Source organism: Callorhinus ursinus, unplaced genomic scaffold (assembly GCF_003265705.2).
Source record: "Callorhinus ursinus isolate GAN/ISIS: 27379988/994484 unplaced genomic scaffold, GSC_fseal_2.0 scaffold68, whole genome shotgun sequence".
Lineage (NCBI taxonomy): Eukaryota > Metazoa > Chordata > Mammalia > Carnivora > Otariidae > Callorhinus > Callorhinus ursinus.
Genome location: NW_027397130.1, coordinates 3,445,177 through 3,458,643, shown reverse-complemented (window position 1 = coordinate 3,458,643; position 13,467 = coordinate 3,445,177). Strand labels below are relative to the sequence as shown.

Below are 13,467 nucleotides of genomic sequence, written 5' to 3'. Positions count from 1 at the left end.
TTACAGTTGGAGATGCAGTGAACACTCAGCCAGCACTCCTCACAGTCCTGGACACATGACGACACACAACTCCACACATTGTCATTTCACACAACCAATGTGGGAAATGACAAGCTCCACCTCTGGCACACCAGCCCAAGTCAGGGCCTGGCCACATGGCCCCGGGGTGGGGTTGAGGGGGGGGCAGCAGTGTGAAGTTCCTGAGGAAGGGGCTCTTCTACACCTGAGCTCCTCAAATTTGGGAACTTTGAAAATGTGTGTGTGTGTGTGTGTGTGTGTGTGTGTGTGTGTGTGTGTGTGTTCTTTCATTTGTTCCCGGATCCTACCCTGGAGGATCCCAATTCGGTAGGTATAGCCAGAGTAGGGCCCCAGAAAAAACTGATTTTTTTTTTAAGATTTTATTTATTTTTGACAGAGAGAGAGTGTGTAAAGGCAGGGGCAGTGGCAGAGGGAGAAAGAGAAGCAGACTTCCTGCCCAGCAGGGAGCCCAATGCGGGGCTAGATCCCAGGACCCTGAGATCATGACCTGAGCCGAAGGCAGACGCTCAACCATCTGAGCCACCCAGGTGCCCCAAAAAACTGATTTCTTAAAAAAAAAAACTCACCCAAGTGATTCTGCAGATTAGCCTGGTATGGGAACCACCATGCTAATCCCAATTTACTACATTACAAACTTCAGATAGCTTAAACAAACCACTTCTGTATGTTTATCTTCCTAGGACACTTGACTACTCCCAACTACAAAAGGTCTCCTCCAGCTGGCGGTGCCTGGCTGGCTCAGTCGGAGGAGCGTGCAACTCTTGATCTCAGGGTCATGAGTTCGAGCCCCACGCTGGGTACAGAGATTACTTAAAAAAAAATAAAACTTAAAAAAAAAAAAGGTGTCCATCTGGAACATGGTTATTTTTACAAGTTTGGATGTCTAAAAGCCAAAAATTCAGGAAATATTTAATCCATTTTTTTAGACCACTGATGTTTCAACCCTGGCCTCTTATCCAAATAGTTAGGATTTTACAGTTTAACAAAGAATGCAGTGACATTGTACTAGTTTAAATGCTTTCTCCTAAGACAAACAAAAATCCCACTATCCCACGACTGTTAAGACTTTTAAACAGAACTAAAAAGTAATTCTACACACAAAGCACTACGTGCCTACCTTTTTAAAAGTTATACAGATACCAAATAAGTCTGATGGCATCACTTCTTAAAATCAAACCCATCCCAATACAAGCATTATTAAGCCATCATCATTTTCCTGACCGTCAAGGAGACCAGAGGCTATTCTACTTTTCTCGGCACCTTCCATGCTCACCTGTGAAACTCAGGGAGCCGCGCTCACCCATTCTGCCTCCCCCGCTGCCCTGTCCACGGTCCACAGTTCTGTTCTGGGGTCGGGGTTTGCTTTGAATCCTTATAAAGGTGACTGATGTTATCTCTGCACATATAAATGTGAACTGATAAAATACATATTCAATAAACAGGATACGTAACAAGCAACCTTTTTTTTCACTCAGCATCACATGGCCATTTTTTAAAGAGGAGCCTGATATTCTGTAACAAACATATGACAGCGTGCTGAAGCATCTCCTTCCTGATGGGACAGTTAGCGCTTCCCAGGTTCTGACTCCCAGAGCCACACTGTGGCTCACATCCATGCTCACACGTCAAACCGTCCTGAGAGTCCCATTTACTCCACGTGCCACCAAGTCTCACGGGGACTGTTTCCTTCAGTCCTGCAGCTCCAGGCTGAAATCAGGTGAGCTGACCTTGGGGATAATACACAGAACGAAAATCGTGCAAACGTCCCAGGGCCTATAAAAACCCCTTTAAAAATCAAAAGTGACTTCTAATTATGTACTTTTCTCCAGCAATTGAGTTTTCAATATAAAGATGTGTTATTTTTGTAATTTTTTAAAGTAGAAGTTTCAATTCCTCTTAGTAGAGTGCTATAAATACATTTATGTGTTTAAGAAAATGGGAGCTTAAGAAAGAACAGTAATATTTAGCCAAAAATTCGGTTTTTTATCCCTGAAATCTATTGGGGGTGGAAATTAAACCAAATGAGCCCCTACCATGAGTCTGTGGAAGAGAAACAGCACCTAGCCTGCTTCCTCCACACAAGATGTCCATCGTGTGACTCGAGGAAAAGGCAGAGGTCTGGGAAAATAATCCCCAAATCATGTCATGCCAACATCTTCATCTAGAACAGTGAACTCCTTTTTCCTACCGAGCACCATTGTTCAGGGATGCTTCCATTACCTGAAACCAGGAAAAATTCTCCTCACTCTCAAAGAAAGTACAGAAACATTCCTAAGAACTGGCAGCAATAACACAGCCTCCCAACTGAAGACATTCTTTGTTCTGGTAGTCTGATGACAAACAGGGCTGCTGAGGAGCAGAAACAGGGTGGACGGGTCCAAGTGTGCTGCTGCTTCGTGCACACTCTGCTCTACCTTTGAATTAGGAATGCACTCTAGAGCCAGAAATGCTTTACCACGACGAGACAAAGTCCGTAGCAGTACCATAACCCTTACTGTCCACGTGGAAGGACGAAACTGCCCAGGACAAGAGCAGTAGGGTGGATGTGGCTGGCAGAATAACGGCCCCAAAGATGTCCACATACTAATCCCTAGAACGAGTGGACCTGCTCAATTACGTGGCAAAGAGGAACTGATGCAGATGGAATCAAAGTGGCTAATCAGCTGCCCCGGAGGTGGGGAGATTTCCTGGGTCATCTGGCGGGTCCCATGGAGTCACCAGTGTCTCATATGGAGGAGGGGGAGGAGGCAGGAGACCGTCAAAGCGATGAGACACGAGACGGGGCTTAGCGGCAACTGCAGGCTTTGAAGATGGGAGGAAGGGGTCAGGAGCCGCGGGATGCAGGCGGCCTCCAGAAGGTGCAAAGGGCAGGGAAAGAACCTCTCCAGGAGGCTCCAGAGGGATCCAGCCCTGCTGACACCTTGGTTTTAGCCTATGAGACCCATTCCACACCTGTGTCCCCCGGAACAATAACATAATAAATTTGTATTGTTTAAAGCCAATAAATTTGTGATCATTTGAACAGTAGCCACAGGAAGAGAATACAGTGCAGCTACTCCTTCCATCTCTCTTTGGTACTGAGGGCGTATGTTAAGTCAGAGCCGCTTCCTACCATTTGCTTTCTGATTTGTTAATTATAAAAAAAAAAAAAAATCAACAGCCTATGTCTCCTCCTTCTCAGACATTTGTCAAACACCTTAACACTTCCCAGAAGAAAGTGAGCTCACACCACAAATCACCTCACTGGAGAATATATCAGCCCCTCTTTTTTTTTTTTTTTTTTTTTTAAAGATTCCACCTATTTATATGACACAGAGAGACACAGCGAGAGAGGGAACACAAGCAGGGGGAGTGGGAGAGGGAGAAGCAGGCTTCCCGCTGAGCAGGGAGCCTGATGTGGGACTCGATCCCAGGACCCCGGGACCATGACCCGAGCTGAAGGCAGCTGCCTAACAATTGAGCCACCCAGGCGCCCCTGTATCAGCCCCTCTTAAAGAATTTCTCTGCCACACGCATCTTTCAAGAAGAAAATAATCTTATGTCTCGTCTAAATGTTCCTTTTTTAAGATTTGTACTGAATCTCTGAATGCATAAAAAGCGTCTCTATAACCCTCACAGCAACTCAGTAGTGAGGAGCTTCCCACCTGATTATTGCCATGCCCAGTGGTGGCAGGAACCGAGCCCCCAAATGAAGCCCAGAACAACCGAAGAACGAAATGGGACACCTTACGTGTGCGGTAAAAGCGCTACATTCGAGTTGCAACTGCAACTCACAGGCAGACACGAGCAACGTCAATGGCCATCATGTTCCTGTCAAACACAGACGGGGAGCTGGAGGACGGCCTGAGCGGTTCCTTCAACAAACTGCTACGAAGAGCCTACAAAGTACCAGGCCCGGTGCTGGGCATGTGGGCCGCGGCCCATCACAAAGCTGGAGGAGACCAGGCACGCGCAGTAAACAGGACTGGTAGCAGGCGACGAGCCATGGGGGGTGAGCGTGGGGAGGGGCGTGCAGGAGGTCTAAGGAGCTGGGCAACCTGGGCAGGTCTCCCCCGGGGGGAGTGGGAACTGGGGCCAAGGCCCGTGGGCAAGAGCATTAACCATGAGGACGTCAAGGCAGAAGGTATCCTGAGCCCAGGCAACAGCCAGAGAAAGGCCCCAGTGGGGGGACAGTGTCAGGTGCCTCCCAGCGAGTGGGCTGAGCAGGAAACCTGGAGATCTGAGAGGGGCGGGGCCACGGGGTGAGGGAGAAGGGGGGGGGGCTCTCTGAGGTCAGCAGACGTGGAGGAGCCCCCCTGTGCGCACCACGGACACAGCCAGAGGGTGTGTTTTCTAGAGTTAGACCACAAAGTCTAGGGTGGAATCCCTATTTCTGTTGGGTTATTATAAATCCAGAAAATAATCTTCCAATTATAATCCTAAGAATCTTTTCAGAATTTCATTTCCTCCATGCTTTGTCTGGACACAGAGGGAAATCACTAAGGTCTTTGTCAAGTTACTGAACAGAGTGAAGGAGGCCCCCCTTTCACATCAGGACAAGTCATGGAGAGAAGGAAGAATGGCCTGGGGAGGGAGCATGCCTGACAAGGCCACCACGACCCCCAGAGGCCGGACTCCCAGGAGACGGCCCAGGACACCATGGAGCTGTGCGCCAATCCGTCACTGTCGCGTACGGCCCTGACACGAGAGTGAGGGGCCCCAGGTGGAAGCTAGGAGGCGCGCCCCAGGCCCCCTGGTATCCTGAACCACAGTCCCCCTGCAGGAGCTTCCACAGCTGGCCCGCAAGAGCCACTGCACGAAACCTGGTTTCAGAACTCCTCCAAACACAGCAATAAATCGGTGTCCTCACTGCACGAAGCTTAGGAACCTAGGCCTCCAAGTCTGTTTCTGAAGCTGCAGAGCTGAAGTCCTGAATCAGAATCCTCGGTGACCCCACCAGGGACTGTCGTCCTGATGAGGCCCGGTGCAAAAACGAGCCTCTCCTCTGACCGCAGACAAGGCTGCAAGGCCAGTGCTGGGTAGCAAGACGCTGGAAGATACTCTGTCACTCCCCGGAAGAAACACTACTCTTCCGCAGTGCTCTCCCATGTCACTGCTGAATTTTGTTTTCCAAGAGCCTGTTACGTTGTCACCACAAAGGGTGAAAAGGCGAGGCAGTGGCGGGACAAGGCCCCTGCGAGTGGCTGAGGTCTGCAAGGGGCAGGATTACCAACCTTAACCTTTACCTGCTTGCCGGTATTTCGCAAGAGATGCCGGCTGCCCAACCGCCACGTGAGCTCTGCTCCAGGGGATCCTCGGAGGTCAGGCTGGGACACTCCCGTTGGCACCACAGCAAGCCCGGTCCACCAGGAGCCCTGGGAGGGAACACTGGCCTCCAAGCCAACACTACCCCGCAGATGAAGGAGGAAGGATGGCCTCTCCGGTGCAATCCTACAAACCCCTCAGATTTCCACCCTAAAGCTAACAATGGGCTCTTTCCATCTAAATCTGCTTCATAATCCCCAACACACGTTTTAACCACAACACTATCCAAACTGTACCAGGACACAGAGCTCTGCACCCCCCAATTCCAGGAGAAAAGACAGGAAGTTTAGAAAGCTTCTGAGAAGCATATAAGGTACAGAAAAGGAGAAAAGGGATCTGAAACAACAGGCAACCAGGAGCAGGTGGTACAGCAGAAGCGACTTGGCATCAGCGAATGTGGTTTCCAGCGGCGGACCAGCCCTGAGCGAGGGCGCCTCGCACATCCAGCGACCCCCGACACCGTCCCTCACCTGTGCACGGACGGGGCTGCCGACCACTGCTGTGCTCTGGAACGCTCTCATCGCATCTGACCCCAGAGTCAGGTGTCTTCCCCCAAAGCAGCTCTCACCCAAAAACAAAGTGAAAACTGGATCGCCCCAGGCACCCACGGCATTTGCCCACATCTCGTCAGAGCACCTGTCGCATATTCTTGCAATTTTTCAACATGTCAACTCCCCTACACTAAGAGCTTCCTGAAGGCAGGCCTGTATCTTAAAATCCAAGCAAACACCCTGACACCGAGAAGATAATGAAAAAGAGGCTGAGCAGGCAGATGGATGGATGTGTCGCTGGAAAACAGTCCAGACAGCAAAGAAGAGAATGCAATCAGCTGTTCCTTCAAGCCTGGATAACCGGGGTGTTAGGTAATGGTAAAAAAAGTTTAAAAAAAAAAAAAAAAAAAAAAGAAAGAAAGAAAAGGGAAGTCCTGGGGGAGGGCTGGGCCGGAGAGGCAGGAGAACACCTCCAGATGGGCAGAATTTGAGATGGTGACGGGAAGTCAAGGGGACCATCCAAGCAGCTGAAAATGCAAAACTACAGCTAGAACTCCAAACATCCTCATTTCTGTCAGCAGGACTGTTGGAAGCCGTGTGTGGAGCAGCGCAGAGCTTCAAGGACCTTAAGCTAAGAGGTGCCCACACTCACGTGGTCTGGCAGCTGCCGGCTTTAACAGCCCCAGACAGAACGAACGTGAGCCCGGTCCTGCCTGAGCTTCACAGCGTGCCGTGCATGAGTCCTGTAATTCAACACTGGCTTGGAAGAGTTTTCAAAATGTTTATTAAAAAGAGTCTGTAGGGGCGCCTGGGTGGCTCCGTCGGTGGAGCATGTGACTCTTGATCTTGGGGTTGTGAGTTTGAGCCCCACGCTGGGCACAGCACTCACTTAAAAAAAATTATAACAAGAGTCTACAAAGACATACAGTATCCCCGAATTAAAGCAAGTCTCTCCATTCCACATTACCTCATAGCTGCTGCCCTCTCTGCCCACCAACAATCCATTCATCTGAAGGAGTAATATGTACGCTTGCCTGCAAGGCCTCCTTTTCAGACATGGCTCTGCCCTGCCCTTTAATGGGGGGCAAGACGCCATGCCCAGGACAGCACCCTTGGCCCTCTTCTCGGTCAGCATAAGATCTCCTCACTTCCCTGGGCTCCACTCCCACTCATATGCTGTGTAGTAAGTTCTTGGGTTCCAGCGACAAATCCAACTGTCTAAATGGACCTCTCTCAAGGGATGGTCTCTAACCTCCCCCCGCCCCCTAAGCTCCACTCACTGTGTCCAAAACTAAGCACCTGCGTTTAACTGGAGACCCTCCCCAAGCAGTCACCTGAGACAGCAACCTGGCATCATCTGGAACCCTGCTGATCTCCCACAATGCTCTGTCTCTCCCAAACCCTGGTAATCAATCCCATGCTTTTAGGTCCTTGACGTGTCTTGTAGTTACTGCCCTTTGGCCCACTCCTGCTGCCTCCATCAGGCCCTCCTCCCCCAGCCCGCCAGGACGGTTGCAACGGCTCCCTGAGGGTCTCCCCACTGCCCACGGGAACCACACCAGACAGTGGGATCTTTCTAAAATGCAAAATAATCATCATGAAATACCCCAGTCCAACCCCCTAGGCTCCTCGTGGCGGAGATCAGTCCTTGGTGACACACAGAAGCCCTCCATGACTCTGTCCTCCTCCCTAGAGCCTGTCTCTGGCCTCCCAACCTCCAGGCACAGAGAACCACTCAGCTCCCCAGGGAGCCAGGTCCCCTTCCCTGCTGACCCTGGCTCGCTCCCTCTGCTTGAAATGTATTGCTCCGCCACATTCACCCAGTTAGCACCAACTCAGCTTCCAAACTCCAGTTCTAGCAACCGTCCTCTGTCCAGTCCGGTTCCGCCCCAACTCCAGGCAGGACTACTCCCCCTGCTTACCTAGGGTTTTCAGGTACACACCTGCCACATCCACTCTGACCCTCACACTCACAGCCTGCCGCCACCCCTGTCCTCCAGGCTCAAAGCATCCCCGACAACAGGGGCTGTGTGGTGCAGAGTGGCGGCGGATGCCTGTTGACCCCACAGACACACCGCCTGCCAACAGCAAGCCCACAGCAGCGCTACTGAAGATGAACAGGTTTTTAACAGCATCACACCAATTCCATCGTTCATACCCAACGGTAATAATTACAATGTGGACTGTAACAATGCCAGAGAAAGGCACTCTTCTGAAAGAGAAACCTTGAAGACTCAAAAAAGAAAAAAAAAGTGAAAAACAGGAAAAGACTCAGATAAGGAAGGTCATGTCCTGACCCTTGTTACGGGAGCCAGGCGGCACAGAAAGCACCTCATAACCACCTCACCGTCACAAAAAAAAAAAGACACATTGTCACACCATCCTGGATAACAACAAGTAACAAAAATCCCCTACACAGCCTTCCACCCATCTTACGTTTTTTTAGTCAATGCAAAGAGAGAGGCAAAACAACATTACCAGCAGTTTCAGAGGATGTGGGACTCACTTCTTGAACATTTCTAAATAATTTTCCACCTCCTCCATGCCTCTATTATTGCAACTGAAACTAAGCAACAATAATTAGAGAGACAATCAAGAAGCAGTGTGGCAACAAAGCCAACGGGCAGGTTCAGGCAAAGTACTCTTCTTCAGGAGCCCACTGTCCAAGCCTTTCAGGTGGGAGGGTGAGCAGGAAAGGGGCGGACAGGCCTTTGGGCGGGGGGTGGACTCCAAGATGAAGCTCCAACCTACGCCTCACTGTCCAGAGCCACACACACACACACACACACACACACACACACGCCTCCTCCCTGGCCAAGTGACCTATATGTGTGCTCTCAACCTTGAAACCAGAAGGCACTCTCCTTCTAGTTCTTTCTATAGAACTACCTGATCTTGAATGCATGAAACACATAAGAAATCATCTATTTGGCAAGACTGTTTTTGATTGGTATGTGGGACATTTAGAAAGGAGCAGGTATGAGCCTTAAGATCCCATAGACTGACCCATTTATCAGTATAACCCAGACCAGCAAGAGCTATCTAACTCACAATTTCTCCTCTAAAGGAAACATTTGTATTTGGCCAGAAGTCAATATATGGGTTGAGAGATCATCAATCTTTAATCGAAAAATTAAAGAGACATAAACAGGTGACTACTACAATTGGTCAAAATCTCACTCCAACCCCAGTCAGACTGAATATATATTTTCCCCATGCTGAAAGTATCAGAGTGAGAAAAACAGTCACTTGATTTGTTCGAGGCCATAAAAAAAAAAAAAAGAGTTAATCTCAGTCAAGTAAATAAAGAAACCAACATCCCACATGAACAGGCAGGTCCATAATACACAAATAGGCAAAAGAAATTTTTTTCAACCTAGCTGGTGATCAATAGATTTAATGAGGTGCCATTTTGTAACCATTAGGTTGGTTTAAAAAAAAAAAAAAAGCTTTCAAATGCAAATCCTCACCAGTGGCAGAGCCACAGTGATACTCAAGTGTGTAACCCCATACATGGCCAGGAACAGGGTAAATTGGTACAGCCCTTTTGGAGAGCAAATTGGCACCATGCATCAAGAATTCTAAAAATGTTTATCCCCTCTGACATGTTAATATCACCCCTGGAACTCTACCTTAAAGACCACAAAATGTGTAATTATGGTAACCTTATGTTCCAGATTTTCTAAGAAAACCCTGACTTCATAATTGTATTCTTTTCCATAAAAACAAATCACTAAGTGTATAACTAAATTCGAGAACTATGAAAGACATCAATATCACTGAAGAACAAGGAAAATTGGTTTGGCATCTGGTCAAACATGTACAAAAGAGTGTTCTTGTTTCTGTTTGGGATGGAAAGCTGAAGACAAAAACTCACTCACTGAATATTAACTTTTGCCACATGGAACCTGGTTCAGTCTATTATTCCCTCAACAGCTGCTGAGCTGCTTCTATTGGGTACCAGGCCCCACGTTTGTTCTGGAAGCACAAAGATGAAACGGCCCATCTCCCCTGCACACAGTAGGCTCCCACTCATCGGGCTCCCGCTCACCATCCCACAGCAGCAACCGTGCCCACCACCGCCCAGGACTCATTTCATCTTTGGATGGCGGAAGTCGTGCCCTGGCTAAGATAAGATCTCCACGCCTTCACAGAGAAGCATACTTCTTAAAGGCCAATTCTCCCTCGTGTCCACACGAGGGATAAGTCTGAAGCTCATAAAAAGCGAGAGGAGTAGAAACTGTGTTTGAGAAGTAAAGGCCATAAATGGCACTGTAGGTTCGGAGATCTTAAGAACCTACGCTCAGAAATTTGGTGATCTTGTCAGAGTTGTGATGCAGAATCATCACCACTAACACTTCCAATGTCACTACCGATGGCCCTGCCCATCTCTACCTCGCAGCCTGTCTGTCCTAAGAGAGGTGGACGACACATGCGCACCCTCTGGGGCAGCAATTCCTGGGGTCAGAACCTTTTGAGAAGCGAGCTAAGGAACCTCCAAATAGGCACATTCACAAAACCTTGCCCATACAACTTCAGAAGGGCTCCAGAAACCCATGACGAGGCAGTCTACGGGTTAAAAATATCGGCTCAAGTTCAGAAGTCACCAAGGGGAGTGGTCACGGAGTCTTTTCTTGGGCAAGGTACCCTGTTAAGGCAAAAATACCTCTTCCTTCTGCAAAAAGAACTGTGAAGTCCAGAAGAATGGTGACCTGAGAAGATTATATGAGTCTTTAAAAAAAAAAAAAAAATCCCAATTTTTTCACAGCATTTAAAAAGACACTGGGGGGGGGGCACAAAGGTCAACCAGCCACAAGCAGTAGGAACATCTTTCTTCAAATGTCAATTAAGTTTCTAGAAAATCACTAATTCCACATTTTTCAAAGATAATTAAGCTTGAAAAGGATTCGGGTCGCAGTCCAGTCTGTCCCGCCACACAGGCGGTGCGAAGCACGTTGTACCTCTCTAGGGGGTTAGGAACCTCTGATTTAACAATTTGGTATTACAAGGGAGTGTCTACAGGAGGAAGGGCTTCCGAATTCAACGGTGCAGTCACCGGATTGATGAACACCAAAGAGTCCGCGGTCAAGAAAGGCTGTTGTGCTGGTTTTTGAAATTCTCTGTAAGGGAACAGGAAAACTCTAAAACTCATCCTCTTTCTTTAGCATATTATAAATGAGCTCTGTTCCAAAAGTTTTTTAGGCCAAAATGGCAGGCAGGAAATCACAATCATCTCCCCAAAGACACAGGGTTCAGAAGGTCCTAGGCTACCTCACGGCACAACAGAGGTTCTAGCTTCGGAGGGAGTGGCTGGGCAGGCGTTCCATGTGTTTGAGGAGTCTGTAGCACGCAGCTGCTTTTGAAATGTGTTATACGAATAGCTGTCTTATGCCTCGAGGTAGATTCACTGTAAAACCTAACGGACAGCTGTGGAGACTAAGGGAAACCCTAAAGAACTGAGAAACTTATTCTTCATAGGACCATCTTAAGCTATTAGGTACTTTCTGTGTGGTGAATGCTGAGTAGGGGGCCTTTCTCAATTCAACCTTCTTAGTTCCTCCAAAATACAAAGAAGATGACATTTTTAACTGTATAAGGGGGAAGAATAAACTTCTTTCTCATCTTTATGTGTGGTCAGCAGAATATCAGCCCCCAAAGATGTCCATGACCTAATCTCCAGAACTCTATGTTACCCTGTGTGGCCAAAGTGGGAATACCCCTGCAGAGCTAAGGTTGTTTCGCTGGATCATCCTGGTGGGTCCACTGTAATCACAAGGGTCCTAATAAGAAGCAGCAGAGGTCAGAGAGAAACAGAAGGGGGTACCTGCTGGCTTTGAAGATGGAAGGTGGCCCAGCCACAGAATTAAGGTGGCCTCTAGAAGGTGAAAAAGGCAAGGAAATGGATACTCCCCTAGAACCCCCAAAAGTAACGCAGCCCTGCAAACACCTTAAGCCCAGTGAGACCACATTTGGACTCCTAACCTCCAAAACTATACGATCATAAATTTATATGCTGTTTTGAGCCACTGAGTTTGTGCTAATCTGTTACAGCTGCCTTGGGACGCGAATGCACCCGCTTCTATTTACCCCTTCCAAGTACAAATTCATGTCGTGCCTGTTGGCAAAGCAGTCACTGTATTAAAAGCAACCAGACCAAGAGCTTCCTGCCTCGCCTGGTGGGTACAAACACTAGCAGAGGGCAAGAAGAAAGTGTGGCAGGACCCTGGGGTCGACAGATTAAATGGCAAGAGGAGACAGACAAAATAGGCAAAGCTGGACGCGGCTTCTCCTGTGCAGAAAGAGGTAGGGAGGGGATGAACACCCTCTGGGACCAGCCCGGAGGTGTTTTATTTTGTTGGTGGTGGTTTTTTTTCAATCACAGAAGGAAAGCACAGAGGCCTTTACTTGGCAGGTAACTAGGGGACAGCTGAGGGTGGCCATCCCTAAGGCGCTCTGCACTTCAGGCTGCCAGTGGGTCTTGAGGGCAGCGGCACACTCCCCGGTGCACAGCTCAGGGTCAAGTTGCAGGTCACAAAGCCACCTCTTCCCCGTCCACAGCTCCACAATGACTTACTTGTGCATGAAAAGAAGAACTAAGACCTGCCTCCGTGAATACGCCAGGAAGGGATCCACGGAGCCACACCAGCACGTTAAACTCTGCTGTAGCCTAGGCTGCTCCCAACCCGCAGAAGGTCACCCCTTGTTCGAGCTGCCGTTCTCAAACTCCTCACGAACACAATGTTAATAAATTAACTAAAAGCATTTCAAAATAACCTTTGGCGAGCCCTGCAGTTTTGAGCGCTTGGAGGGACGAACGTCCTGGCTGACGGCCACCAGTTTTGGGGATAAGGTGAGCAGGACGCGGGGTTCGGGAACTGTCAAGTGGGACGCTCTGCAGGGTGATGAGCACCCGCGGGAACGCAAACTTGGGTGTCCCCGACGCGTGGCCGGGCGGTGGCGGGGGGGGGGGGCCGGAACCGCTCGCCGGGGAGACGGCGGCCGGCAACGGGGCCAGCGCCCGCCCGACGGCGCCCGGGTGCCCACAGCTCAGCCGCCGCCCCGCCGCCGGGGAAGCCCGTGCGCTTCGCGGTGGCCCGCCGTGCGTGCTCCTGGCTCACAAACAAAGACGCGGACCCGGCACACAACTTGCAGACCCCACCGAGGCCCGAAACTAGGGGGCCGCGGACGGAGCCGCAGGGCGCTCGGGCGGCACCGCGCGACCCCCGGCCCCCGCCCCGTCCGGCCCCCGGCCCGCGGCCCCGATCCCCGCCGCCCCGGTTCCCGGCCCCCCGGTCCCCGCCGACCCCGGCCCCGGCCCCCGGCCCCAGCCGGCCGCCCTGGGCTCGCGTCCCGCACCGCCGGCCCCGCGAAACGCCAGTCGCCCGGGCCAGACAGGCGCCCGGGCGGACACGGCAGGAAGCGCGGGAGGGGGCGCCCGCACCGCACCGCCGCGGGCCGTACTGACCGTAGCTGTCGTCCTCCTCCATGGTGCCGGCGCCGGGCTGTGCGCCGGGTCCCGCCGCTCGCCCCTCACGTCCCGCCGCGCCTGGCCCCGCGCGCCTCCGAGCCCCGCCCCCGGCCCCAGCCGCCGCCGCCTCCGCCTCCGCCGCTGCCGGCCCCTCACCACCCGCGG

General features: G+C 50.6%; 1 protein-coding gene and 1 long non-coding RNA gene across 8 annotated transcripts in view; one reads left to right on the top strand and one right to left on the bottom strand.

The window, feature by feature from the left end:
- The window catches only part of CYTH1 (cytohesin 1), a 78,912-nt gene extending 65,491 nt beyond the window's left edge, over positions 1-13,421 (bottom strand). For 2 of the 7 annotated variants that reach the window (XM_025859563.2, XM_073886098.1), the window contains exons 1-3: positions 13,300-13,393; positions 2,073-2,259; positions 1,313-1,766 (exon numbers count right to left, since the gene is read on the bottom strand). In XM_025859563.2, the coding sequence (XP_025715348.1) occupies positions 1,313-1,655 (343 nt within the window). In that variant the 5' untranslated portion in view covers positions 1,656-1,766; positions 2,073-2,259; positions 13,300-13,393. Of the gene's footprint in view, positions 1-1,312; positions 1,767-2,072; positions 2,260-13,299 lie in introns of those variants that run through there. The other 5 variants (XM_025859565.2, XM_025859566.2, XM_073886099.1 and 2 more) reach the window with 5 other exon arrangements.
- The window catches only part of LOC141371326 (uncharacterized), a 10,054-nt gene continuing 8,583 nt past the window's right edge, over positions 11,997-13,467 (top strand). Inside the window, exons 1-2 of the long non-coding RNA XR_012376207.1 lie at positions 11,997-12,137; positions 12,393-12,684. This is a non-coding gene — a long non-coding RNA (uncharacterized lncRNA). The remainder of the gene's footprint in view (positions 12,138-12,392; positions 12,685-13,467) is intronic.